This window comes from Cebidichthys violaceus, unplaced genomic scaffold (genome assembly GCF_023349555.1).
Source record: "Cebidichthys violaceus isolate CVI_PGR_0920_01 unplaced genomic scaffold, fCebVio1.0.p SCAF_16, whole genome shotgun sequence".
In the NCBI taxonomy this organism is placed as follows: domain Eukaryota; kingdom Metazoa; phylum Chordata; class Actinopteri; order Perciformes; family Stichaeidae; genus Cebidichthys; species Cebidichthys violaceus.
The window spans coordinates 4,321,687-4,347,698 of NW_027176329.1; the positions used below are offsets into that span (position 1 = coordinate 4,321,687).

The 26,012-nt window shown below is 42.9% G+C and overlaps 1 protein-coding gene across 6 annotated transcripts; it reads right to left on the bottom strand.

Annotated features, from left to right (window-relative positions):
• Positions 1–1,005: 1,005 nt before the first annotated feature.
• glcci1a (glucocorticoid induced 1a) lies at positions 1,006–25,580 on the bottom strand. 6 transcript variants are annotated; one of them, XM_068710810.1, is made up of 8 exons: positions 24,906–25,580; positions 17,937–18,088; positions 16,168–16,257; positions 10,333–10,479; positions 6,946–7,095; positions 6,617–6,827; positions 5,370–5,490; positions 1,006–5,284 (listed from the first exon to the last, which is right to left on the bottom strand). In XM_068710810.1, the coding sequence occupies exons 1-8, from the start codon at positions 25,267–25,269 to the stop codon at positions 4,975–4,977; spliced, it is 1,545 nt and encodes a 514-aa protein (XP_068566911.1). In that variant the 5' UTR covers positions 25,270–25,580; the 3' UTR covers positions 1,006–4,974. The 6 variants fall into 6 exon arrangements, with proteins under 6 accessions (XP_068566911.1, XP_068566908.1, XP_068566910.1 ...); XM_068710807.1 differs by having other exon boundaries at positions 6,946–7,098; XM_068710809.1 differs by having other exon boundaries at positions 10,333–10,482.
• Between the last annotated feature and the right edge of the window lie 432 nt (positions 25,581–26,012).

A 26,012-nucleotide genomic window follows, 5' to 3' on the forward strand; every position in this document is an offset into this window, starting at 1 on the left:
GGCACATTCCACTCAAGTAGCCCAAATAATGATTGTGATTCCAGATCAACTCCCTGTTTGTTAAAACACCTTTCATAAGGTGACCGGTCAACAGTAGCCTGCAACATTTAACAAGCACACATTCTAATATCTTTAAATATATAAACAAGATACATAGTCTCTACTAAATAGTCAACCTTATTTGTGTTTCCCTTTTCATTAACCTCATTATATATAGTTACAGCTGTAGGTTCAGTAGGACTCATGCAGTGAAGAAATGTAAGTTAATGAATATTAATTATATAATTTATACTCACAGTACTTCACAGGTTCCTATTCTACTGTATTCTACTACTGTACCTTTCATATTAGAACAGGTACTTGGTAGTTAAGGCGAGACTCTACAGCCAAAAACCTGGTTTCTTTATGCACTGCTCAAATTGAGAATTTGTCTTTCTTCAGACTAGTTGTAAGAAAACATCCAACAAACTCATTCAGGTCTTTATTTTACTACTTTGTCAATTTGTGTCTGTAGATTTCTCCTAAATTCACCAAAAGTTACCATTAGATAATATCTCATTTGCTTATTTAAACATTACTTTTCAGGAAACTTGTAATACAATTTGTTTTAATTGAAGTAAGTAATCAACTTAGGAACTTTTGTTATCTACTAGTTACATGATGAGGTGTACCTACAGCACACACTTGTACGGCCTCGTTCCTTATGACCATCTCTTGTACCATCGGTCCGTACTGTACTGGTAAACAATTGTGAAGAAATACGCTGTGCATTGTGGGCCATATTCTAAAGCGTTTCCAAGGCTTTTTTTTATTATTTGAAAACAGTCTACTTGAGTGCCTGGGATTATATATTTGATGCTATTAACATATAGAGATGTCTGTATGACTAAAGCAATTCTTTGTTCGGTACAGTTGTCAACATGTACAAATACCTTGTACAGGAGATATTTGTACATCAGTAGAGATTCTCTCTTGTCACACACACCGAAACGTAGACAAAACCAGTCGTTTTTTTTGTTGTTATTTATTGCCATTGTGCATGAACTTTGACACTGCAGGTTACACAAGGAGAATCGTGTGGTGAGCCGATGAACACTCTGACCTGCCAGCGATGTGCTCTGGTGGCTCTCGGTGCTGGCTTTGTATCAGCTGACGGCTTCACTACTTGTCGATCCAGCCTCAAAAACCGAAGGAATGCAAGATGAGATGCTTGTGTTGGAGAACGGACGACACGTTGCTTTTTGTAACCCTATTATTGCACACATCTAGTTTGCCAATGCCAGGTATACGTGGGACACTGGGGAAGCCATAGCTCTTGGTAAGGTGCAGAAACAACGCCTCTTTAAAAGCCACATATATACAAAATATGAAAGGGCCGTCAATGCGGGGGACTCCACGAGCACAACAGATACCGAAATAAACGTGAAAGTCGTGGATCACGGACACGGCGACGTTCGGGTTTCGCTGCTTGGCGCCGGCATGGAGATGCCTACACCACTCTGTGGTTACGGACAGTGAGAGGGAGGCAGGCCAGTGGGATCCTTTCATCTGAGAGTGGATCTGCAGCCACGCGTCTCTCAGAACAGCAGCTCGTCTCATACAGCGATCAGAAAAGGCTGAGAGATATTTTAGGAATGGATCAACACGAGTCTATTTATGTCTCGGATGCTGAAAATCTCACGGAATGCATTTTAATGGAATAGAAATGATCTGGATTATCGAAACAGTTTGGATATGCAGATTGGAGTTAAGAGTTGTGCAAATTCTATCTTGTATGGCTTTATTGATTTTAGTTTGTGCAAACCGTGCGGCTACATCTACTGTTTTCCCGACTGGGTATCCATCCTTTACTGGCACTGACTGAAAAGTGCTACTGTGTCCGTAGAACTGAGAATTTAAAACTGTACAGAAATGTTCCTACTAATCAGACTTGTAATTCTTTTATTAGCGGTGTCTGGTTTAAAGCTGTATTTATTGATCTTTTGTCCACTTGGGGGCGGCAGAAACACAACATCAACATATTATTTACCGGTTTCTCAAACAATTTCTTCTGGCAGAAGCAGAGCAACATTAGTATTCATCTGGTGTCAGGTTTGTTTCTACCTAAAGAATGTAAGTCCTCTATTCACTCTCCCTTTACGCTCTGGTTTGGTCACCACCGACTCCTGAGAAGGTATTGGACCTTTTAACTGCTAAATGATCCATTTTCTTTGCCAGCTAGACACTGATTTAGTCTGTGTACGGTTTGGTGGTTGGTTTACCAAGAGAGTGGATGGGCCATAAAACCCAAACAATGATCTAATATGGGCTGAAAAAAGCTCCATAGCTCTGAGGAGCGCTCCAGAGTTGGGTGAAATTCACTGTGGGTTCATCTCTACAAGTGACCCCTTTCATCTCATCTCATCCATTTTAGACATAAAAAAATATTGATTAGTGCAGCTTTAAATCATTATTCTGCCAGTTACGGTTAGGGTGTATTTTTAATTTTACCATTTGAGAACTTAAGCTTCTTTTGTCAAAAAAAAAAAAAAAAATGATATTCAAAGTAAGGTGCTCAATAAAGCATTGTTTTGTTACTGGTACTCAAACTTAGATTTCTTAAAGAATTCCAAACACAGTCCTGTATGCAAAATGTCCCTCCCATTTATATTTAGTTGGCTTTCTTTCTTCTTCATTAGAGCCGGACCGATGCATTAAAGGGCCAACTGCTGCTTGATGTGGAAACAACTTTAAATTCAATCTGCGTTGCTCTGTCTGAAATCAAAAGTTAATGTATAAGCATTTTTAAATTGACGACATCGCAACCCGTTAGCTTAACGTTTAACGCTGGGGGAGGCAGTTTTCTGGAAAAAAAAGCCAAAATGTGAAAATACAGCCCCTCCCACCCGGCAAATAGCAACTTTTCCTGCAGCGTATTCCACCGTTGAATCAGGCTTTCGCCATGTGAAGGGACGAGCACAGACTGTATTTGTAGAGCAGCCAATAGGAACGCTCTCCCTCTGAAATCACCTGTGACTGACCTCCCATCATGGGCTAGATCTAAAGCCTGAAAACCACTTGAATTACAATAAGCTGAAAGATTACTATAGCATTTTTGCTCAATGACATCCCCCCAAAACTGCCTACCCCATCTTTAAGTGTGTCAGCAGAGGCAGTGCACATTCCATAGCATACTCTGAGTTTAAGATAAGTGCGCTGTGGTTGAAGTGCATGTAAATTCTCGTTCATTCCCCATTCTTCCTCTTAGAATTGCAAATCGTAATCAATTAAGACACTCTTAGTCAATTTAATACCCTAAGAGATGTTACTGCTACAGCCCTGCTTCGCCTGGTGTGGCTAATATAGAGTCAGTTTGCTGATTGTATGACTCTCTCGCTCTGCTCGTGCTGCTTGTGTTACTTTATATTTACGCATTTACTGTTACTCTAACTAGCAAGTTAGATACACTCACAGAGATGTATTTTGGCCTCAATAACCGGTTTGTTTGTTCTATTTTTAACAGCCCTTAAGCATCTTCCAGTCAAATTTCATCAGCTGATATTTCATTGCATCAGAAGAACGGTTTGCTGATAGACCATTAGAGAGATTTTTCAGATGGGAAACATCCTGCTCAGTACTTATCTTGGTCGGAATTCTTTAATAATCCAACTTCAACAGATTCTCATCCAGAAATATGTTAAAAAACAAATGTTGGTCAATATGTATTGTTGCTGCTTTTTAAACTCATACCCTAATTTCAGCCTCAGGAAACCAGTATCGCTCCGGCTCTAGTCTCGATTAAGTCGGGTTGAGTTGCACAATAAAGCGGCTTCTTTGGCTAAGAAAACTGAGGTTTAACTCATCGAATAAACGTTCGTACAACTAAACCTCCAATCTGCGCCTCTAAAGAACCAACTGCTTCAGTTTGATTGTATCCTCGTGTGATGGTACGACTGACTCGTCCACTTCTGGTTAACAGGTTCAGGAGAGCCAATCACACAGTCCACAGACAGCTGCTGTATGTCATCCAAGTCACTCACACACACCACTCACACACACACACACACACACACACACACACACACACACACACACACACACACACACACACACACACACACACACACACACACACACACACACACACACACACACACACCACCAGTCACTACTTAAGCCTCTACCTGCTGCAGTCGGCTATCACGAGTCGAGTCTCAGACTAGACTCTGGACCAGAGAGCAATGATTTGTCTGGGATTGAGAGAAGAAGAAGAAAACAAACAGAATTAAATGGCGGTCAATCTGTTCTGCTTCGTCAGGCTGCAGATATTCGTATGGACATACATTCCAAATTACCTGAGTATAGACTCTGATTGTGAAATACCTGAAGCGAGGCCAGATGCAGACACTGTGCAACCAATTTGAGGCCATTTTCTTTTCTTTGCCCAAATTATTTTCTCATTGCATGTTTTTAGACAGGGTTTAACAATGTGACCTGGATAGTGTAAACATAATCCTGAATAGTACAGCTGTTTTTTTTTTCCTGTTAGGTACATAAACACAGCAATACACCGTTTGGGATTTTTTTTTTTTTTTTTTAAACAAGCATTTTCCTTTCTTTTCATAGAGATATATGTGTATATAGTATATGTTTAGAGAGCTTATTCATACTGTGAATGTTGAAACAGAACACAACACATAATTTAATTAGAAATATACTACCAGTTTTAAAATGCATGCCCCCCCCCAATCCACCGTGCTCCGTTTCTTCCCTCCGATGCCTGCAGACCATCAGCTCAGACTTGATGCAGTAAGGTGGCGGGTCTTCGGGGTGGTGGTGGTTTATTCGGGACATTGTTGCTACGTCATGCAGAGATAGAGGGGGGTCAGCACAGAGAGACGGAGGGGGAGGTGTTGGTGGGTGGGACAGTCAGTGGTGACGGATGGTGGTCGTGGTGGGTGGACCCCGGAGGGCAGAGGCCAGCTCCGCTCCGGTCTAGCTGATAGCCGGGCTGTCTGTCTGGGGGTCTGCAGTCTCTGAGGGCGACCCGGGCTCCTCCGGGGCGTCGTCTGTGCTGGTGCTAGTGGAGACCTGAGTGGGGGCTCCGTGGAGCGAGGCGGCCCCCCGGGGCTCCGAGCCGGCGATTGCCTCGTCCTCCTCCTCCTCGGGCTCCGAGGCCGGCATGAGGTGCAGGGAGCCGGGGAGCTTGACGGGGCAGAACGCCGAGCCCGTCGGGATGAAGTTGACCTTGTTTTTGTCGGGGCAGGAGAAGAGGGGGACCGACGCTGATGAGGACTGCCTGGAGCTGCGGAGGAACACAGGAAGTTAAGTCAGGTGGGTGAAGGGGGTCACACATTCCTGAGGCAGCAGGGAGGGGTTTCAGTTTGTACCTCATCTCCTCAAAAGCTTTAATCTTCTCACAGCCCTCTGGCGGCTCCCGCTTGAACATGTAACTGTTGTTGGGTTTGGGAGAGGAGGCGAACTTGGGCAGTGGGGAGCTGCTTCCACTGTCTGTGAGCACAGAGACACAGCGTAGAAGCACAGTCCACACATCCAACACTCACATGTAACAACCCACAATGATTCCAACACTCTCCCACATCTTTGTATTTAAAGAGTCTCCACCGGCAGTCCTTCAAATGACATAAATCTAGTGTCTACATAGTGCTAATTTACCAATTTATAGCGAAAAAAGGCCCACAAACCACAGAAACAGCAGTATTTTAAAAAAGGTTGCGATTTTATTTGTTTATTCTATTACAGATACTCCTTAATCTTTTAACTTGATCTAATGAATGAAGGTCCTGGTGGATAATATTACATTGTGGATGTGATATTGATGGAGTTTTAACTAAAGACGTATCCCTCTGTTGGAGTTGTTGGGACTACAGAAACAGTCAGTGCTACAGAGTGAAGCTCCTCCTGCCTCATAAACAATCTTTGGCTGAGTAGACACGGTCCAGCAGAGAGCTCACAAACCGACCACAGCTCAGTTCTATTTTGGTCTGCCATCAAGCTACAAACAGTAGTATGATGGTATGACGTTTGTCATTTAAACCAGTGACTGCTACAGTATAATTATTATTATTAATTCATTAATATCTTTCATCAAATATCGTCCTCTGGGAAAAGTTCCGTAGCTTTTTATTCCCTTTAACTCTATCCAACAGGTAGGATTTATATTATTGTTTACTTTTTGATAGAGTAAAAATGTAGTCAGAATCTCCACAGTCATAGTCAGAGATGCCCTGAAGTCATTTTCAGGAATTACTTATTTTCATTATTTTAACAGGAACCCAAAACTCAAAGAAAAACAGATATTTCCCTCATAATTTAGAGGTATTTTCTTTTATAATTTCTGGTGACAATAATCCAGTTAATCCTATTTCCATGTATGTATTTTGTATATAACCTAATAACCATGCTAACACCTACACAAATAAAAAACTTAACTTCTGTCTACCTCAGCATAGACTCAAATGAAGCAATATTATTGATTCAGGCATTAAACCTCTAGAGAACAGCAGACAAACTTACATATGCCTATTCAGTCTGCCCTTGATTTATGTCGATGCCTACCTTTCTAGGATCCGCCCTTCATTTCACTGCTTCAACAGCACTTTTTAATGCTCTTTACCTTTGTCCCGGTCATACAGCAGATCCTCTGTGGAGTAAGGACTGCCGTCGTGTGACCCAGGCGGGCAGGCGGGCGAGGGGCAGGGCGACAGGCTGGAGCAGCTGCTGGACCGGCCGGGGGCCGAGGGGGTCTGGGTGTCCACGCTGCGGGTGCTGCTGCTGCGCTGCTGAGGAGGGAAGGGCGCCCGCCGTCCATCGGGAACCTCCAGGGACTGCAGGGTCCGACGGGAGACGGACAGCAGAGAGGAGGAACAGAAGACCAATCAGAGCGGAGTCCAGTTAAGAGTCACTCTGGGTTGTGCATGCATTGAAAATGAAGCAGAGCCCCACCTTGAGCTCCTCCTTCTCTCCGTTATCTTTGATGAAGACCTTCTCCAGCTCATGGTTAATGCCCTCCATGCTGCTGGGCACCCTGGAGATGGAAGGCTTTGGCACTGTGATGTTGGACAGCGGCATCTGGGCCGACTTCGACATGGAAAACTGCTGCAGAACACACACACACACACACACACACACACACACACACACACACACACACACACACACAGAGACAGAGTGTTAGAAACGTGTGTCCTCCTTTTCCACCTGTACAGAACAGTTTCCAAATCTGACGTAATGATACGGGGTTGTATTTACCAGTATGCGTGAATGAGTGAGGGACTGCGATAGAACAAAATCTGTAAGTGTCCATAAGTGTTACCAATGTTGGAAACAAATGACGTGCTATGTTTATTGAAATATTTAACTTTTTACAACCTCTACTTCCAGCCTTTCCTCTCCTCTCTGCTCTGTGTTCAGCAGCCTGCAGTTCAGTCAAAGATTCACTGAATTGTTGTCACGTGACTGTTGGTCTCAGATGAATCAATCATGGCTTCCTAGTTACGCTAAGCAGCTCATAATTTTATGTTTTTTACAGAATCTGTTTACTTCAAACGGTTAATTCGGTGCGAGTTTTTACACATGTAGAATAAAATGTTTTTGATGAAATATCACAATTTTAAACTTAGTTTCGGTTTCTTTTTCTGACAGAAGTGTTCGTCACACATGATGTGTTTAAGGACCCTCGGAAAGATGGAAATCTGATGATTGTGAGCGTTTTGACAGCTTCTGACTGTGATGAATGGTGTAGTTTTTTAAAGACAGTATGCTTTTCCATCCCGACGGCTGGTTTTGGGGTTTAGAAGGTTAACTACCACTCATGTTGACAGTGAGAAAATAAACTAGAGCAGTTAGGGGTATAGGTTAAGCTTCACGCTTGGCTGTAATCCTCCATTAAACAGAGTAGTAGAAGAAGCAGAGGTTGCCAACCGGAAACAAAACAAGTCGCCCTGCCCATCTAACCAAAAAGAAAAATGGGGAGAGGTCTTCAGGGATTAGTTTTTTATGTTTTCTGTCAGCTGGTATTGGCCATGTTCAATGTTGTCCCGATACAAAGACAGTATCAATATACATCCAGGAAGACGCCCACAGCAGAAACAGCTGATCAGTGATGTGAGTTAAATGTTTACCTGTCACTCCATACAGGAATGAATAGGAGCAATGGAGACTGAGCACAATAGAGCCCTCACATGACACTGTGTTCTCCGTTGGAATTGATTAAAAAAAAAATCAGGTTCTCAAGGTGTAGCGAGCAGACATGGCAGCCAACCTTTATTTTCATTGTCCATCAATCTGTTGATTATTTTCTCCATTAATCAACGAGTCATTTGGTCTATAAAATGTCCATCAGGGTTTTTCCAGAGCTATTAAACTATATTCCGTTTACTGTCATAGCTGAGTAAAGAAAGCAGAAAATATTGGAAACTTATTGGAAACCAATAAATTGATTATCAAAACAGTTGGCGATGAATTTAATCGTTAACTCATTGTTAATCATTGCAACTCAAGCTCAGTCCAAAGATAGAGTAACAACACAACATGCTAATTATTTACTGCAGTGCTGTCAAATATATTATCATCAGACAAATCTCAATTGCATTTCTCACACGTGAACTGTTCTAACGTTGTCCGCAGGAAAAAAATGCGTCTATTTATCAACGAGGACGCGCTCCGACTTATTTTGTCATTTAACTTCCTGTCAACACAGGACGTGGGAACACGCTGTGCTGAGTAGATTGATCACCTCGCACCTATCTGACCAGTTTTATTCTCTAATGGACAAACACGACCGCTGTTCCCATCATGGTGCTAGTTAGACTAGTTCTCCAGCACAGCAGTTTCTAATAGTCAAGTTGTCTGAGAGGCCGTTTATTGTTGTGTAACAAGCTGATTATTCCAAGTTATTGTATCAATAAAATATACATTTAATGCAGAGTTGGGTAAAAAGATGCGTTTATGATTCATCAACATGTAACTCATATTGATAAATCAGATTCCAGACCAACAGAGTAAAAGATTATTTGGTTTAGTGATGAATGTAAATAATAACAGCTTAATAACTAGCAGCGTTCTGATGAGTTAAGCATCAGAGCTCTTGAAAGTATCCACCATAGAATCATTAAGCGTCTGTAGCAAAACCTGTGAGCTAGTTGTGAGCAAGTCGAGGCCTCCGGTTCTGCCGAGTGAAGCCAATGCATATTAAAACTTGCATTATCTCTACCGACCAGCAGGGGGCGACTCCTATGGTTGCTAAAAGAAGTCAGATTGTATTGAAGTCTATGAGAAAATGACGGTAAACCTTCAGTTAGCTGTAGCGATTCAGATCCAGCCAGCACAAACCCCCAGCCCCGGGGGTCTGATACCAGAGGACTGCCCTGACTCACTGCCGGATCGGCAGACTGTCTGTTGCTGCCGTTCCACAGGTTGGACCCAGAGCTGGGAGTCACAGCTGTCTGGTGGAGCGCTGGGTCACCGGTTTTCATCGGCTGTGCTAGTGAGAGTTGCTAGAGCGGCTAACCAGGCGGTAACCTTCCATTCTGACAAGTGAAGCCAATACTGAAGTGCCTTAAAGCTGCATTCTCTCTAGTGTCCATCAGGGGGCGACTCCTCTGGTTGTATAGAAGTCTATGAGAAAATGACTCTACTTCTCCCTTGATTTATTACCTCAGTAAACATTGTAAACATGAGTTTATGGTCTCAATCTCTAGATTCAAGTCTTCTTCAATACAGCATGATGTGCATTTAGTAAATGATGGTCCATTTAGAGTCAAACAGACCATATTTAGCATACCAGTATGCTAAAGTATGCTTTAGGGAGGGCTTACTGTGATTGATATGTCACTACCAGAGCTATGTCACTCTTCCGCATTCCAAATATGGTAACTTACGATCACTGATTGCAAAAAGTCACGATGGTGACGACAAAATCGCAGAACTCGAGGCTTCATAACGGTAGTCAACAAACCAACGCATGACTTGTTGGAAATCGTCAAACTAAATAAATGAAGGGATACATTGGATTGAAATGAGTTAGTCTTTCTATTATTAAACCACATAGCCTGGCAGGCAGCCTTTCAGTGCATGTTAGTGCATGTGAGCCAGCCCCACTGGCTAGCTCAAGCCCACCACCCCTCCGGTAAACACTGTTAGCTATGTTGCTGTTGTTTGCACTGTTAGCACAATTAGCTGCTAGCTAGAATTTACTTTTCTATTCTGTTGGGCAACATTTCTGTCAGTGAATCCTATCACTTCACAATAACTGTGATTTCAAACACAAACCAGACTCCCTAGAAGTGATGCTACTTTCTACAGACAGACCAAACTCTTGAATAACACTACCTGAGTGTGGCCGGCTGTGGAGGTATGGTTGGTAGTGCTGGTGAGGGCGTTGTAGGTGCTGCACTGCAGGGGGGACAGTCGGTCCTTGTCTTTACTGTGGCGTCCTCCTTGTTTACTGCGCTGGAGCTGCAGCCGGAGCTTTGCGATCTGCTGGAATCAAACAGGAGAGCAGGGGAAGACAGAGACAGAAACATTTAGCAAAAGGAGGTGGACTAGAAAGTTAGTATTACTATAATTTTAAATATTATATAAGTCCATACACAGCTCTATAATAAAATGTCTCAGCAACTGTGGTAGGAGCTGCTGCTCCAGGTATGAAGATCATTACCCAACCGGCTCTTTTCACGCTGAGAAGGAATAAGGCTTGGGACCTCTGAGCTTTTCATATTTTTGTGGAAAACTGGTGCACACTGACGGCAGACTAACAGCTTAGTTAGAGCTGGTCGCTGCACACCGCTACAGAGTAAATACGCACAGAGAGGGCCAGCCAGCCCACTTGTTGAGTGAAAAAATATTTTCGGTTCATTCTGAATTTGTGGCGGTACAAAACAGACTCTGGCGGGCAGCCACAGTCTAAGTAATTAATGGGACTAACTATTAAAAAGCATAGCCTTCTGCTAACCTCCTCAGCCATAGCGGTTGATGCACCACAGCGGGCTACGTTATTAAAGAGATGGAGGTAAATGTTGCTAATTAGCTAAACTATCAAAGAGGCCCGCTGTTGGACTTATTTACTGTAGCCAGTGTGGCAACAAAGCATAGTGGCTTTTATGCAACACTGGTTACAGAAAATGATCCAATCAAAGTTGTCACTTTCTTGACAATAGCCATGTGCTTTCCTACACTGTGATAACAGTGTGCAAATAAAGCATTATGTTCTTAAATGTTACTAACTTAGCGGCTGGCTGCTTAGCTAGCTACTTTGCTGATTCCACCTTGCTTTCATGCTTCACCGGTTACAGAAAATGAGCCCAACAGCGGGCCAGCACTGGATCCAACGGTCCCTCTGCCCCACTCAAGGCGAGACTACTTTGCCGGGAGGAGAGCAGGCGGGAGCTCCGCACACTAGCCAGCTCAATAGCTAGCTCTGGAGACGGTCAAGACGTTAGCCCGCTAACTAGTCAGCCGTCCCGTTGGTTAATGTTCACTTTCTCAAGCAACACTCGCAGTCCCAGAGAGAGTGACTACTTTTCAACTAAAACTTTCAGTTCTATAAATGTAAAGATAGTGGTGTATCTTTATGTATCTGAATCTTTTTTAAGTCCCTATGAAATGAAAATAAAAACAGTGTTGCTAATGTGTAGACAATGGTAGAAGTTAGCCTCTAAACCTGGTTACACTGTTTATCTGAATTAGCCTGCTGTGTGTGTGTCTGTCAGACACAGAAGGAAGTCCCAGCTTTCCACTGTGCACCAGTAAGCCGACTCCAGGACACGTCTAAACATGTTCCCTCACACAGCTCTGACACTGGCCCTCTTTACTGTAGAAACACAACACACGCAGTGCTTCAATCAATGCGGGCTCTGTCTGAAATGGCCGTTATGTGATCCCTTTGTGTGGGGCACTGAACCAGTTACACAGTGCAGTCCTGCAAGTTCTTGTTTCCCTCTCAGCCTCCACTGGGCCTTCACTGGAGTCCTGCACCTCTCAGGTTTTCTGCAACAGACAGTGGAGCGCGAGTGTGTATAACACACAGTTAGAGCTGACATTAAACAGCAGTGTGTCCAGTCTCAGCAACACTATCTTTAATTTAAACACAAACAGTTTTCAGGTTGGATACTTTACCATTGATACATGATGATGCATCAGTATCTATGCTGCTACTAAATGCAAAAACTACAACGGTTTTTAGAAATTTAGAAATTCAGAGAAATATCCGTTGTCTCCACAGGGCTCTCAACATGGTGATGGTTGAGCTAGAGGCTAGTAGCTAACGGAGCTAACAGTGCAAACAGTGCTGACAGAGATAATGTTTTCGGGGACCGGAGGGTGCTACACCGTAAGGTGTGATGCTCTAGTAATGCTCCGAGTATCAAATCTAGCACCTTTAAGTGAGAATGAGACCAAATAAAAATAGCCTCGCATCTCACTGCCTGGTTAAATTAGTGTGTCAAACACATCAGCAGACATTAGGAGCCACTGGGTATCATTATTGTTTTGACACAACTATGACAGAACAAGACAGAGTTTTCTTTGACACACCTGACATACTGTCATGATGAGACTGATTATGCATTATCCCTGCTGATATTTCTGTAGTTCTTTTAAGCATCTGCACTGCTCAGGTCCGTCCCCTCTCCTCCTCCTTGCAGCGCGTCTATTGACATCTGTGGAATCTGTGTCCTCTGCAGCCCCTGTAACTCAGTAATGTGCCCGTGCACACATTAGTGAGGACTGAGCTGTCATCCGGCTGGCCCTCATTGTTCCCTCTGCTGCAGAAGAGCCAGCTGGGACTTGGGCTGGCCGTGAATTGCAGCGTGTCTTGGCCATTGCAAAGAGGGGAAGTGGGCAGTTAAGGGTGAGATAGCATTATCTGCCACCTCCCTGCTGCTGTCGAGTATCAGCAGGGTGGAGCTGAGAGGGGCTATAAACCGTCAGCCCCGTAAAGACACGCAGACCAAACAAGATTATACAGGCTGAAGAAAGTCAGTTTCATCACCTCTGCCACATAGAAATCTGATCGCTCTAAAAGAATTCACCATGTCATAATCAACAATGTCACCAAGAGATGAGAACGTGGATAAAAAAAACAAGTATCTCAACATCCGACGTACGCCCAAAGTGAGAGCTGTGTCCGGGTTCTCGGCAGTAAGTCGGACTCGTTTCAGGTGAGGGTTGGCCTCCGCCAGGGCTGCGCTTTGTCACCAATCCTGTTTGTGGTATTCATGGACAGGATATCAAGGCGTAGTCATGGGGAGGAGTGGTTACAGGTGGACTGAGGATTGCATCGCTGCTGTTTGCAGATGATGTGGTCCTGATGTCTTCATTGGGCTGTGACCTCCAGCACTCACTGGATCGGTTCGCAGCCGAGTGTGAAGCGGTTGGGATGAGGATCAGCACCTCTAAATCTGAGGCCATGGTTCTCAGCAGGAAACCGGTGGATTGCCCACTCCGGGTAGGGAATGAGTCCTTACCCCAAGTGAAGGAGTTCAAGTACCTCAAGGTCTTGTTCGCGAGTGAGGGAACAATGGAACGTGAGATTGGCCGGAGAATCGGAGCAGCTGGGGCGGTATTGCAGTCGCTCTACTGCACCGTTGTGACGAAAAGATAGCTGAGCCGTAAGGCAAAGCTCTCTATCTACCGGGCGATCTTCATTCCTACCCTCACCTATGGTCATGTGGACCGGGTCATGACCGAAAGAATTAGATCGCGGGTACAAGCGGCCCAAATGGGTTTCCTCAGGAGGGTGGCTGGCATCTCCCTTTGAGATAGGGTGAGAAGTTCGGTCATCCGTGAGGGACTCGGAGTAGAGCCGCTGCTTCTTTGCGTGGAAAGGAGCCAGTTGAGGTGGTTTGGGCATCTGGTGAGGATACCACCTGGGCGCCTCCCTAGGGGGGTATTCCAGGCACGACCAGCTGGGAGGTGACCCCGAGGGAGGCCCGGGACCAGGTGGAGGGACTATATCTCCAAACTGGCCTGGGAGCGCCTCGGGATCCCCCAGTCAGAGCTGGCTGATGTGGCCCGGGAAAGGGAAGTTTGGGGTCCCCTGCTGGAGCTGTTGCTCCCGCGACCCGATCCCGGATAAGCGGTTGAAGATGAGAGTGAGAATATCTCAACATACTCTAAGACTTCCACATGCATAGCCCTGGTGAACGTTCAACTGAGTAAGGAGACTTTCAATCAGAATAAAGGCAAAAAATAAACTCTAACACGTTTCAACAGTTTCCCATGGGGGATGTAAACAGGAAGAATAATCCTTTTAGAGTTTTTTTAGTTTATACTTTGTGAAATTGGCACCATCTAAAGTATGCAGAATTAGCTATTAGCAACTCCTGTTTGCAATGTACTGATGGACAATTATCACTGGATTACTTTGATACTGAAGCAAACTTAAAAACGTGATGATTCTCAGTTAAGTTCTGGAGATACTATAAATCTTTTTTTCAATGATTTCTAAGCGGATTTTATTCCTGATTTGACTGAGTTGAGAGTACGAGAAGGAGTGTGATTTTTGCTCCAGCTGCTGACGGTGTTGCTGAGCGAGCCAAACTACAATAACTTTTTTAGAAGACCAGCATGCACCTGTCCTTTTCACCTCAAACAGTATCTCTGCCTCACCTCCCTCCCTCCCTTCCTTCAGCTTCTGCGTCTCCCTGAGGAGGCCCGCCTCTCAGTTCAACCTCTACTCTAAGAAAACAGAAGAAATAGGCCATCCATCCTGGTGGAACAACCTCTTTTTTGCAGGCTGCAGGATAGCAGCACAGACTGTAGCCATAGACTGTATGTAAGAAGTGGAGGTAGTCATGGTGACGTCACTCATTGGTTTGTGGACTGATGTTTTGAAGCCTCAGGTTCAGCGATTTTTCCGTTGCCATCTTGTATTCAGGACGTCGCCATGTTGTTTTCTTTGCCACAGATAAACGGAAGTTACCAAATTTGGAATGTGGAGGATTGGCGCAGAGACATCGTATACGGCTCTGGTAGCTGCAGCAACCTGTCAATCACAGTAAGCCCCGCCCTAAAGCATTTTGAAGCCTTGAGTTTGCCATTTTGTTTTTTTGCAAAGTGAAAGGAAGTGACCATATTTGGACTGTGGAGGAGTGCAGTAGAGACGCTGTATATGGCCCTGGTAGCTGCAGAGACCTGTCAATCACAAGGTAGCCCCGCCCTAAAGCATACTCTGCTTTATGGTCTGTTTGACTCTAAATGGACCATAATTTACTAAATGAACATCATGCTGTATTGAAGAAGACTTGAAACTAGAGATTGAGACCATAAACTCATGTTTACAATGTTTACTGAGGGAATAAATCAAGAGAGAAGTAGAGTCATTTTCTCATAGACTTCTATACGACCAGAGGAGTCGCCCCCTGCTGGTCACTAGAGAGAATGCAGTTTTAAGACACTTCGGCATTGGCTTCATTGAGCAGAACCGGAGGTTGCCGCCTGTTTGCACCAACAAGTAGCACCAGGTTTAAAATTAGACAATTAAAAATGACTTTTCTTTTAGTAAATCCAAGTTTAAACCAAAATGAAATAGAGTTTAATTCATATGGAGATCGCTCACCCAACATAAAATAAATACATTTGTATGCTGACTTAGTAAGTAGGCTGTAAAACATAGGGCTGCTCTGTATTCCTTAACCAAACGTGACATTGTTTGCTTGCTAAAAAGTCAGTTAGTGAGCTTAACGTCACTCATTGTGACTCAGCAGAGAAGCTCTAATTCCTCCTCTTTTGAGAAAAACGTGTTGGCAAAATGAATGGAGCAATATGACCAAATATTAGGAGATAAAATAATGGACAGTAAGGATCAACTTTTTTTCACAGAGAGGAAAAAAGAGACTGTTGGTCCGATCTGCCCGTTCAGCTCCACAACAGTTTCCTCACTGAACCGGTATCTTGAGAGGACTTCAGCAGCAGCAACGTAAACATTTTCAAGGAACTGGATTATTTAAGACAAGTTTTAGGTAAATTAATTATATTAATCAGGTAATTCAAAAATAATCTTTAGGTAGATGGATAAAAAAGTAATCTCCCCAACAACTCAAAAAATAAAACAAAAAGTTTGATGTATAAAACTGTTGGAGTTTCCCTTTAAAACTGTCGAATGAAGTCATTCTTGTGACGGTAAACCTCAGTGTGTTTGTCTGTGTGTCCGTGTCAGTGCCATGCCTCTTTGAGCTGGTCGGCACTGCCCCAGGACGCAGAGCGCTGGTGGGTACTCCTCTTCTCTCTCGTCTCCTCACTCCAACATCCAGGAGTCTGAAAAGAACATCACAGCTACTCATTACCACCACTAGCAAACCCAGACCCGAGTCAGATCAACGGCGTTCTCACGGACTCTTTCCCCAGGTTGATGACTGATGGACTATGAAAGTAAGCAGGCAGGAGAACAGCTTAGTTTACACTCTACACAGGAAAGCCGGCAGGTGTGCGCAACAGAAAATGATGTAATTATGGCATGCGCTTGGTAGTTTCTTCAATACAGCACGGTGTTCATTCAGTAAATGACTGTGCCTTTTAGAGTAAAAAAGACGTTAAAACAGAATATGCTTTAGGGCGGGGCTTACTGTGATTGACAGGTCGCTACAGCTACCAGAGCTGTATACGGCGTCTCTACATCACTCCTCCACATTCCAAATATGGTCACTTCTGTTCATTGGTTGCAAAAAACAAAGACGGCGACAGCTGTATTCCAAGATGGCAAAATCGCCGAACTCGAGGCTTCAAAACATCAGTCCACAAACCAATGAGTGACGTCACCATGACCACGTCCACTTCTTATACTCAGTCTGGTATAAACTCCTTTGTGGTGCTCGTGGCTCGCGCTACCGTGCCACATGCAAGTTTAACAAAGCTTAGTTGTGAAAGACATCCATGCAATACAAACATCTGTCAGGCGGCAGCGCCACACATACAGACTCTCACAATCATGCCTTTGTATCACTTGAATAGTTAATAATAAACTGGGAGCTTCATCCGGCTTTTGAAGCTCCGCAGATGTGTAGGTGGTAAATGTCACACAGCCTGGGAGAAACAGGAAGTATAGACCAGCGTGTGGAGATCACGGGGCAGGAAGGTGTGGGCACAGATTAAGATCAAGAACGGATAAACTGATGTCTTTACTGTCCTCAAAAACATTCTAAATCCTGCAGAGTCCAGTGCTGGTAGACATGTGACCTATAAAGACTGCTAGCGGTGGTGACAAATGCAGTCCTCACTGAAAACTGAAGAGGATGATAAAGATCTCCCCCATGGGGTGCAGCTCTCCAGTCTTCAGAAAGGTCTTATGCAAGTAAAGAAGTAAAATGGACTTGATTTCTAGTCTTCCGACCACTCAAAGCGCTTTACCGCACACACTGATGGGACGGCCTTCGGGAGCAATTTAGGGTTAGGTCCCTCAGGAGTCACGTGTGTTCTTTGCATGTTCCTGTTCGAATCAATTTCAAATAAAACAAGAAGATTAAAGCCGCTCGCCGGCTGCACATTCCCGCTCTGAGCTGTATCAGCAGAACCCATGGAAGGTAACAACGTGGCTCTAACTAGCAAACAAATGTACAGAAAAAATCAGATTCATCATCTAAGCGTCTGCAAACACACATTCCACCAAAGAGCATGTGTTAAAGTTCAACTAACGCTCATACGAGTTTGTCAAATTATCGATTAGTTGATTTTAAGACGATATACGAAATCTCCCCTCATCAGTACAAGAAACCAGGACTGAAAAGGACCAGAACCCAGACAGCCAGCTTTTGCAACATCACAGGCTGTTCATACATCAACTCTTAATGATTAATAAGCTGGTATTATTATTGTATTGGGAGTGTATCAACTGCCCAACTCAGAACTGTAATAAATAAATGCCTCTGCCTTCTCTTTCCTCTTCTTCTCTGTAGGGGACAGGATCGTAGGGAAGACGGGTGTGGGGGGTTGTGTCTCACCTGTGTGGATTTATCTTTCATACAAGATGGGTAGTGCACATGGGGGTCACGAGGCCACTGCCCAGTGAGGTAGGGTCCAGCAATAGTGCCCAGGGAGGAAGTTCGCCAAACGGTCCCCGAGCTCCGTACCTGCTGGGATTTTGTCCTGTCGACTGCACAGACAAAAAGACAAGAGACAAGATGAGAGACAGAGCAACGTTAGCTCTATGAAATAGGAACACTAGCAGTGACAGAGAATCAGCACGTACAGCTGCGGCTCTATGCAGCTTTTTGCTTCTTTTGGCTCACCGTTTTGGTTTCGGGTGCGCTTTAAACTGGTAAAAAGCTCCCTGTACCAATAACTAAACGTCCTGTACAACTGCTGCCCAGCATCACGCAGAGAGTCAGGGTGAGAGAAAAAGACATCTCATCCTGTCTCTTTCTATTTTGCTCTGTTGATCCACGGTGACGTGCCGTGTTGTATGATCGGTGTGGCTAGCAAGTCACCCTCAGCCTCCTTTGATCATCAAACATTCAAATTCGTTTAACAGACGAGGAATCAGAAACGGCTTGTTTCCAACTATGTTTGCACAGACAAGAAATGTGGCTTGGCGATTGGTGCATGACAATGCTGTATGGTGTAAGACGTAAAAGTAAAAATATTAAAATGGACAGTGGAATATGATAGAACAAACCATAGAATAGGTATGTTAGTATAAAAAAACTTGATTTTTGTTATTTCACTGGGTCATAAAACCAAAGCCTTCCATCAAAATAAAAAGGAGTGCAGTCGTCATCGTCCTGAGAAACACGTTTTATAAACGCCACATCGTCACGTTCAGAGAGCAAAAGAAGGAAGCGTGCTCACACATGGTGCCTCATCGGCCCAGTGCTCCTCTACTAACCTGGCGTCTTCTGGTAGGACACTGATCCACAGGCTTACAGGTACGCTAAGGGGACTAAATTAGACTTAAGTAGCTCAACAAAGGTAGCTCCTCTTCAGAAGGACTTTTTCTAGACCAGCCTTCTGATGCCGACTGAAACCGAATCACTGCTGCAATGAATGTCAGCCAGTGGTGTAAAGGACCGGAGTTGATCCGTGACCCCACACCCCCATCGGTTAATAAGCAAGGTAATTACACAGTAATTACACAGCTTAACCACCATAGTGTGACACAAAGCCGATATTTAATAACAATATGCTATCAGGAGATCCCTGATGATGCTACAGTGTGAACAACAAGTCAGTGTAGAAAGAGCTAGCAACGTTGGCAGCACCAGAGCTAACAGCCGACACACGGAGGTTCCATTCAGTTACACCATGATGCGTTCAGGCTCTGTTAATTTAAAAGGTAAATTATAACGTTATCATCACTGTGTTCACAAATTTCAGCAACTACCTTGGTTAGCAAATTGTTGTTATAAGCGTTAGCCGTAACGACAAAGTTGCTATGAACGAGAACTACTTTTTAATGAAAAACACCAGCTTTAAAACTGATGACGGTGTTGATCAGACATCATCAGTCAGGCTGTGTGAACTATATGGACATATAGCCAGCTACTGTTTTCCACAATCGGCCCAACTAAACCAGCCACAGCTATTCTGAAAAAACAGCTTGTCAGCATTCCGTTGGTTAAATAAGATCAACAGTACACAACAAATATGGACTGATCTGATGACTAATAGAATGACTAAGATATCTGATCAAAAATGTGAATAATTCTAAATTATTTTAAGTACTTTTAATTTTGGCGCTTGAACTATTTAACAGTGGTTTCCATTCACTCTTTTTGACTTGGGTTTTTTTTGCTCAGTTTGACGGTTTTCATAAATTTCTTTTTTATTGCGTCGTTGATGACTTAGCTAGGCTCGCTCTCATGTGTCGTTATTTCCATTATAAGCAGAGCTACTCAGAAACACAGATGCTAAATATCTGTGTATGAATGGAGATCAGTGTACCAGGGACATAACAACTACCGTTACCTATGTTGAAAGGATATTCTGAGCCGTAGTGCTGAAAACAGGTACTGCTAGTGTAAAAACAAGAAAGCTCTTATTCATGGAATTTTTAGTTTTTTTAGGATATTTAGCTGTATGTCACTTTATATCACAGTTATTGTAATTACAAGTGATAGGGCTGCATGATAGTTTTTGCTATATATGAGAATATTTACCGTGGCAACACGTGTCGATTGATGTTAGCTCATATTAGCTCAATCGTCCGCACAAAAGAAAAACGTACAATCCAAAGAAAATAAACAGCTGCCAACAGCCATAGTCCTTCCAACCATAACGTATGCGTTGTAACTGGTTAGATTGTGAAATGAGAACAATAGATTTGTTTTTAAATTGACGACGGCAGCATCGCTAACGGCTAACAAACGAAGGTTCCGTTCGGTTACATTATGGCGCGTTCAGGCTCTGTTCAGTGACAATCAGTATTGGGTAAAAGGTAAATTAGAACATTATGATGTGTTTAATTGTAATATTGAAAAATGTAGTGTTGGTGAGAAACTTGAATAAACCCAGTAGTTTGAAGGAGACATAAATAGATATTAGAGATGAATATTGATGTAAAAGGCCTCCAGCTGCATTACAACAGACAGTTTCCCAACGCAGCCATACGTGTTTCTAGAGTCACGCTGTACTGTTAGCAACTTTCAATGACATTTCAATAGACCTTAGAGGTTTTAGCAACACGTTTGCATCATTCTGTGCCGATTACAGAACATTTCTGGACAATCAGTGGAGTGATTTATGCGTTAGCTCCGGCTGATCAGAGCCCGTCTGGACTGTGGGAGTTCATTCCCACGTTTGGTTGATGCTGACTACATCTGTGGGATAACAAGGTCATCCAGCACGACTTTGAGTCATTCGACCATCTCAAACCGCAGAGACAGAACCCCACCAGGGGGCTCATACATTATTCAGAGGGCTCTAGTTAAAGGACCGGTGCACAGGTTTCTATGTACAGAATGTGTCACTGTATGTCACACAATATTACACTGTCGCTCTCTGCTTTTCTCACGCCTACACAATGAATGGCAGTGGAAAGTTTAAAGTAAGGCGGGTTGAGTGAAATGAAATGATGCGCCTCCTCACAGATAATAATACTGTGAAGGTTATAGCTTCTGTATTACAGTATCATGACAGTGAAACACTTTAGCATTAGCCAAGATAACGTCTGGTCATACCAGCATTTTTACATTTCACGTCAAAATAAATTCCAGCAATCACAGATTCACTCTTTCACATCCAGTTCAAATTTTGTACATTTAGAAACGTAATGTTTGAAATAAGGCTAATGAATATTCTGCTGATCATTTTGTAAATTAGTTATTTAGTCTAGAAAAACATCTTGAAATGATTTGTTTTGTCTGACCTACAGTCCAAAACCCCCAAAAACAGTCAGTATATAATCGAGAAATCTTGCAAATATTACTGATTGAGAAGCTGAAACTCATTATTTTCTTTGCAAATTTAGCTTTAAAGAAATTTGTCACAATCAATTATCAGTTATCTCTAAACTGAGTCTAAATAAAATCTGTGGAAGTGTTAATAGCCAAGCAGAATATACGTACATGATGAAAATACAATGCAGGTGGTTCAAAATGCGAGGAAGAATTTTTTTTCTTTAAAATATGTAGGTCGTCTATATACTGTAATGGAAGGAGTCCCAGATGAAAATAATGCTGGTTATGGTAAAAAAACAAAAATGCCTGTCAGACATTTTGCATGTTCTTCTTAAATACGGTCCCAACATCAGCCACCTTTCTCCTGCACTGTCCAACAAATATGACAGAAATTCATCATTTTATTCAGTTATAGAGGATTAACCTTGTCAAGTCTCTCTATCTGCATTATCTGTTCACATATAATGCATTTATATTGCATTATATAATGCATTTATATTAGTGCTGGGCAACGATTACAATTTTTAATGGTGATTAATTGCATTGTTTTGCGCAAAGATCAATAATGAATTCAAAAGTAGTGTATTATTTAAAAAGTACTGCTATATGAACAAAAGTGCAATAACATTTGGTTTGCACACTTTAAACAAATCAGGTTCTTTTTAACAGCAGTATTCCTTTACACAGTAGCAGTTATAATACAGTTATAATGATTCTGATCATAGATATTGAGCCAGTGTTCACAACTTTATTTTCATGACAGATGCAATTTGAAATATACAGCTTGAAAACTGCAAAACTATCTGTCATGTTTTTTTCTTGTTTGTTAAATTATCAGTAGTGATAACTAAATGATATGCTTATTATACATATTCCAAACAAAACAACTTTAAAAATAATTTAAATGAATCACTTATTTTTTGCTTTTTTTGGTATGTTGGTCAGACACATGTGCAATGCTGATTACTGTGTACTATGTGTAGTATTAGTTATAAATGTACGTTGGTACATAGAGGGTGATAAGAAGCTGTACATGGAGGGACTTAGGACCCAGGGGAATGTAGGTGACGCATGTGACCCTGGAGGGAGTCTGTAGGCAGTGCATGTGAAGTTATGCTTATGAAGAGTTGCAGTTAAGAGCAGTTCGTTCTCACGTGCTTATATGTTTATTTAAAAACACGACAATATGTATTTTGATATTGTCACGTTTGATCCTGTAACGAGACGAACAAAGCTGTTCACTGCTCGCTGCCGGGTTCTTGTGTTAAAAATGTCCGCTTAATAATAATAATTAAAAAAAAATGCGTTAATGCACGATAAAATAATTGTCGGCGTTAATTAATTAACGCAATAATAGCGTGTTAACTTGCACATTCCTAATTATATATATATATATATATATATATATATATATATATATATATATATATCTGTAATAATGTACCAAAGAGAGCCATGTGATTACAAGTCATTATTCCAACAAAGACCACAGCAGGACCCTTCACTGATTGGTTCCTCTCTAGCTGAAGGAGTGCTAATTAGTAAAATCACAATGGTCAACCTGAGTACACTCTTCAACAGCCTAATGTCACAGTCTTCCTCAGAGCCGTACATCCTGTTCTACATATTCATCGTAAGTAAGTTGTGATCGTAACCATTCATATATATGAATATATATATAAGCAATGTGAAAAAAATTTGTTGACAAGAGCACAAAGTTCTGTCACAGCTCTAGCTTTTTAATGTTATTGATGCATTTTACTTTGAAATGTACAAAGTCTTCTTCTGAGGGACAACGCCCCCGGGCCACCCACCACGGTCTCACCAAATCCTGTGGGAGACACTGTATGAATATGTTGTTTATTGCAACTAAATATTTTGTATCGACCTGTTTAAAATACCGTAAGTGACTAATGACCACAAGGATATCGCAACAGACTAAAATGTCCAGTAACATGAACGGGACAATAAAATGATGTGAACTCATCTATCTGTGTAATGTGTCCGACAGTGATGGCACTAGCAGCCTTCCATACATCCTCCCTGTGTGTGTGTGTGTGTGTGTGTGTGTGTGTGTGTGTGTGTGTGCTGGTTGTTGACAGGTGTCCAAAACACCATGCTCAGTGGCAGCCTGGCGTACATTCATGCCCCACCTTGGCCACCCCCGATCACATTGCCCTAAACACGCCACTGCTAGCAGTGCAAAGATGCAAAGTGAAGCGCATAGAATGATATCATGTAACATCTCCATCCAGAACAAATGCTACACATTAGAGCGAACACAGAGTCGTCACAAATGTGTGTAGTGACGACGTAGTAGCCATGATGATGTATCTTTGCTGGATTGCAAAAAAACACCAGATAATTGAGTGCATATGCAACAACATTGCATCCCCTTTTTGTAGACGGCAATATATTGTCGTTGGTTCATGTTTGCCAAATAGTATTTGTACATGCATGCATGTAGTAGCGGAGGCTGGCCTGTGTTTATGTCTCACAGACTGCTAGGCCCCAATGTTGCCACAGAGCCAACAGCTGACGACATTTATTTTTCCCGTTTCAATGACGGTAAACAACCTAAACGTAAAGGCTTACTGAGAAGCCTTCGGTGCTCATATTAGATTCTGTAAAGCTGGCCAATCATCCGTATAACGTAGAGCAGTGAGCCCTGTTTATCTTCGACAGAGTAGCTGCATCATCACCCACACAGGCATCCATAGCCTGACGTGTTTACCTCATCGTAGCAAGGGTAATGACAGTGTAATGCAAGAACGACAACCGTCATTTATACAATTATAATCGCAATTAGAACACACTGGAAATAATAACTTGCGCCAAAAACAGCCTCACATCTCTAATGTGCTAAAAAACATATTACCGATATTATGCTATTGAGGAAATATGTTAAAAATGTTTTCCGAGTGTATTGTGCACCTTGTCGATGTGTAACGTTACAGCGTCAATGATCACATCCCGTCTGTATTATGAGCCATTTAGAAAGATAGACAACTAGCCGAACATCTCGCCCCGATAAGCAGAGTAACGTCGTAGTAACAGAGCTGAATCTCGCTCAGGAAAACACGACATTTATAGGCGCTCGGGCTTATTAGGAAAGTTATATGAGTAAAAAACATGTCAAAGCTTCTGTGTGAACAATGACTGTCCACTTTACAATTCGGTGCTTGTTTAATTTACAAAGTGCGCTCATTTGAATACAAAATGTAATTTTGTTTAGCTGCTCCGCCTATCACGTCCACTAACTTCTCTCACCAAAACACAACGTGGCGCCTAATGGCGAATGGTGGTTGGGAATAGTTAAAGATGATATTTTATTTAAATGTGACGTTAGACAGTGAACTAGGCATAGGCCGAACATAAGAGTGCCGTGTGTTTGTTTGAACCCACTCTCGGTTCTCGTTTTTAAACTCAAGGATCGTGTTGATTAATCACCGAAACCTCAAAATGTCATATTTTTCAAGCTAGCTTGGCGTGACAGAGAAGTTAGCACCCAGCTATCTGAACGATGACGGTTGCAATACGAGATCAACTTGGATGTACTTCGAAGGACGGAATTACCTTTGGAAACAGGCGAGAGGGGAGAGCGTTCTGGGGAGCTTCTGCTGTCCGGTGGTGAAAGGCTCTGCCTGGGGACCAGCCTGCCGTCCGAGCCGCTTCCACCCGGGTTGGCGGGACTGGAGCAACGGGACGTCGTCGGTCCTGTGTTGCTCCCGGCTACTGACGAGGAGCAGGAAGCGGAGCGGGTTGGGCTGTGCTGACTTCCACGGAAAAGCTGGTACGGCACCGTGGCGCGGATAGGCGGCTGCAACCGGACCGCGGAGGAGTTGCTGCTGCTGCTGCAGGAAGAGCTGGAGGTTGTTGGGGAGCCGCTACGTTTAACCCGCTGCTGGGATGAGCTGGCTGCTGCTGGGGATGCTGACATGACGAGCCGTTCAGTGGATGCGCTTGTAAATGTCTTGTTAAACAGCTCAGAAACAAACTTTACGGTAATGTTTACCAGCGCACGACCTATAAGCTATCCATTTGACTAGCTTCGCCAGCTACTGAAGTTTCTGAAGTTAATTCATGTTGTCTAGTTCAAAACAAGTTTCCACTTTACATGTCCGCAATGTGAGCGACGAGAACAAAGTTAATACTTATTAATACTTATTGAGAACAAACACAAACCTCCCGCCTGTCCTGGTAACAAACATTATACTTAGTTACTTAGTCAATGTGGTCAATTTCGCAACTCGGGACTCCTCTAACACAATTTAAATGGCAGCAGTCAGTTGACCCAACTAACCCAAGAGGTTGGACCAAGTCATTAGGACGACTCTCTGATTGGTGCTGGACCACTTCCTGGATACGTCAATCGGTTGTTCATTGGATGTATGGAAGCTTTAACCAATGCAAATGAGCGCCAGGTTGAAGAAGTGACTTCATGGTCTGCTATTGGTTGGTGCCCACTGCCATAAGGTCGTAAGATGAAAATGTATTATGTGCATTTAAAATGTATTGTGTGCATTTAAAATGTATTGTGTGCATTTAAAATGTATTGTGTGCATACCCTCAATGGGCATTTAAACAGGATAAAACAGTTTAATCCTGTTTGAAGGCAACATATGAAGTGAATCAAAATGAATGGCCTGTTTTCATTACAGCAGAACATAAACACAATGTCTA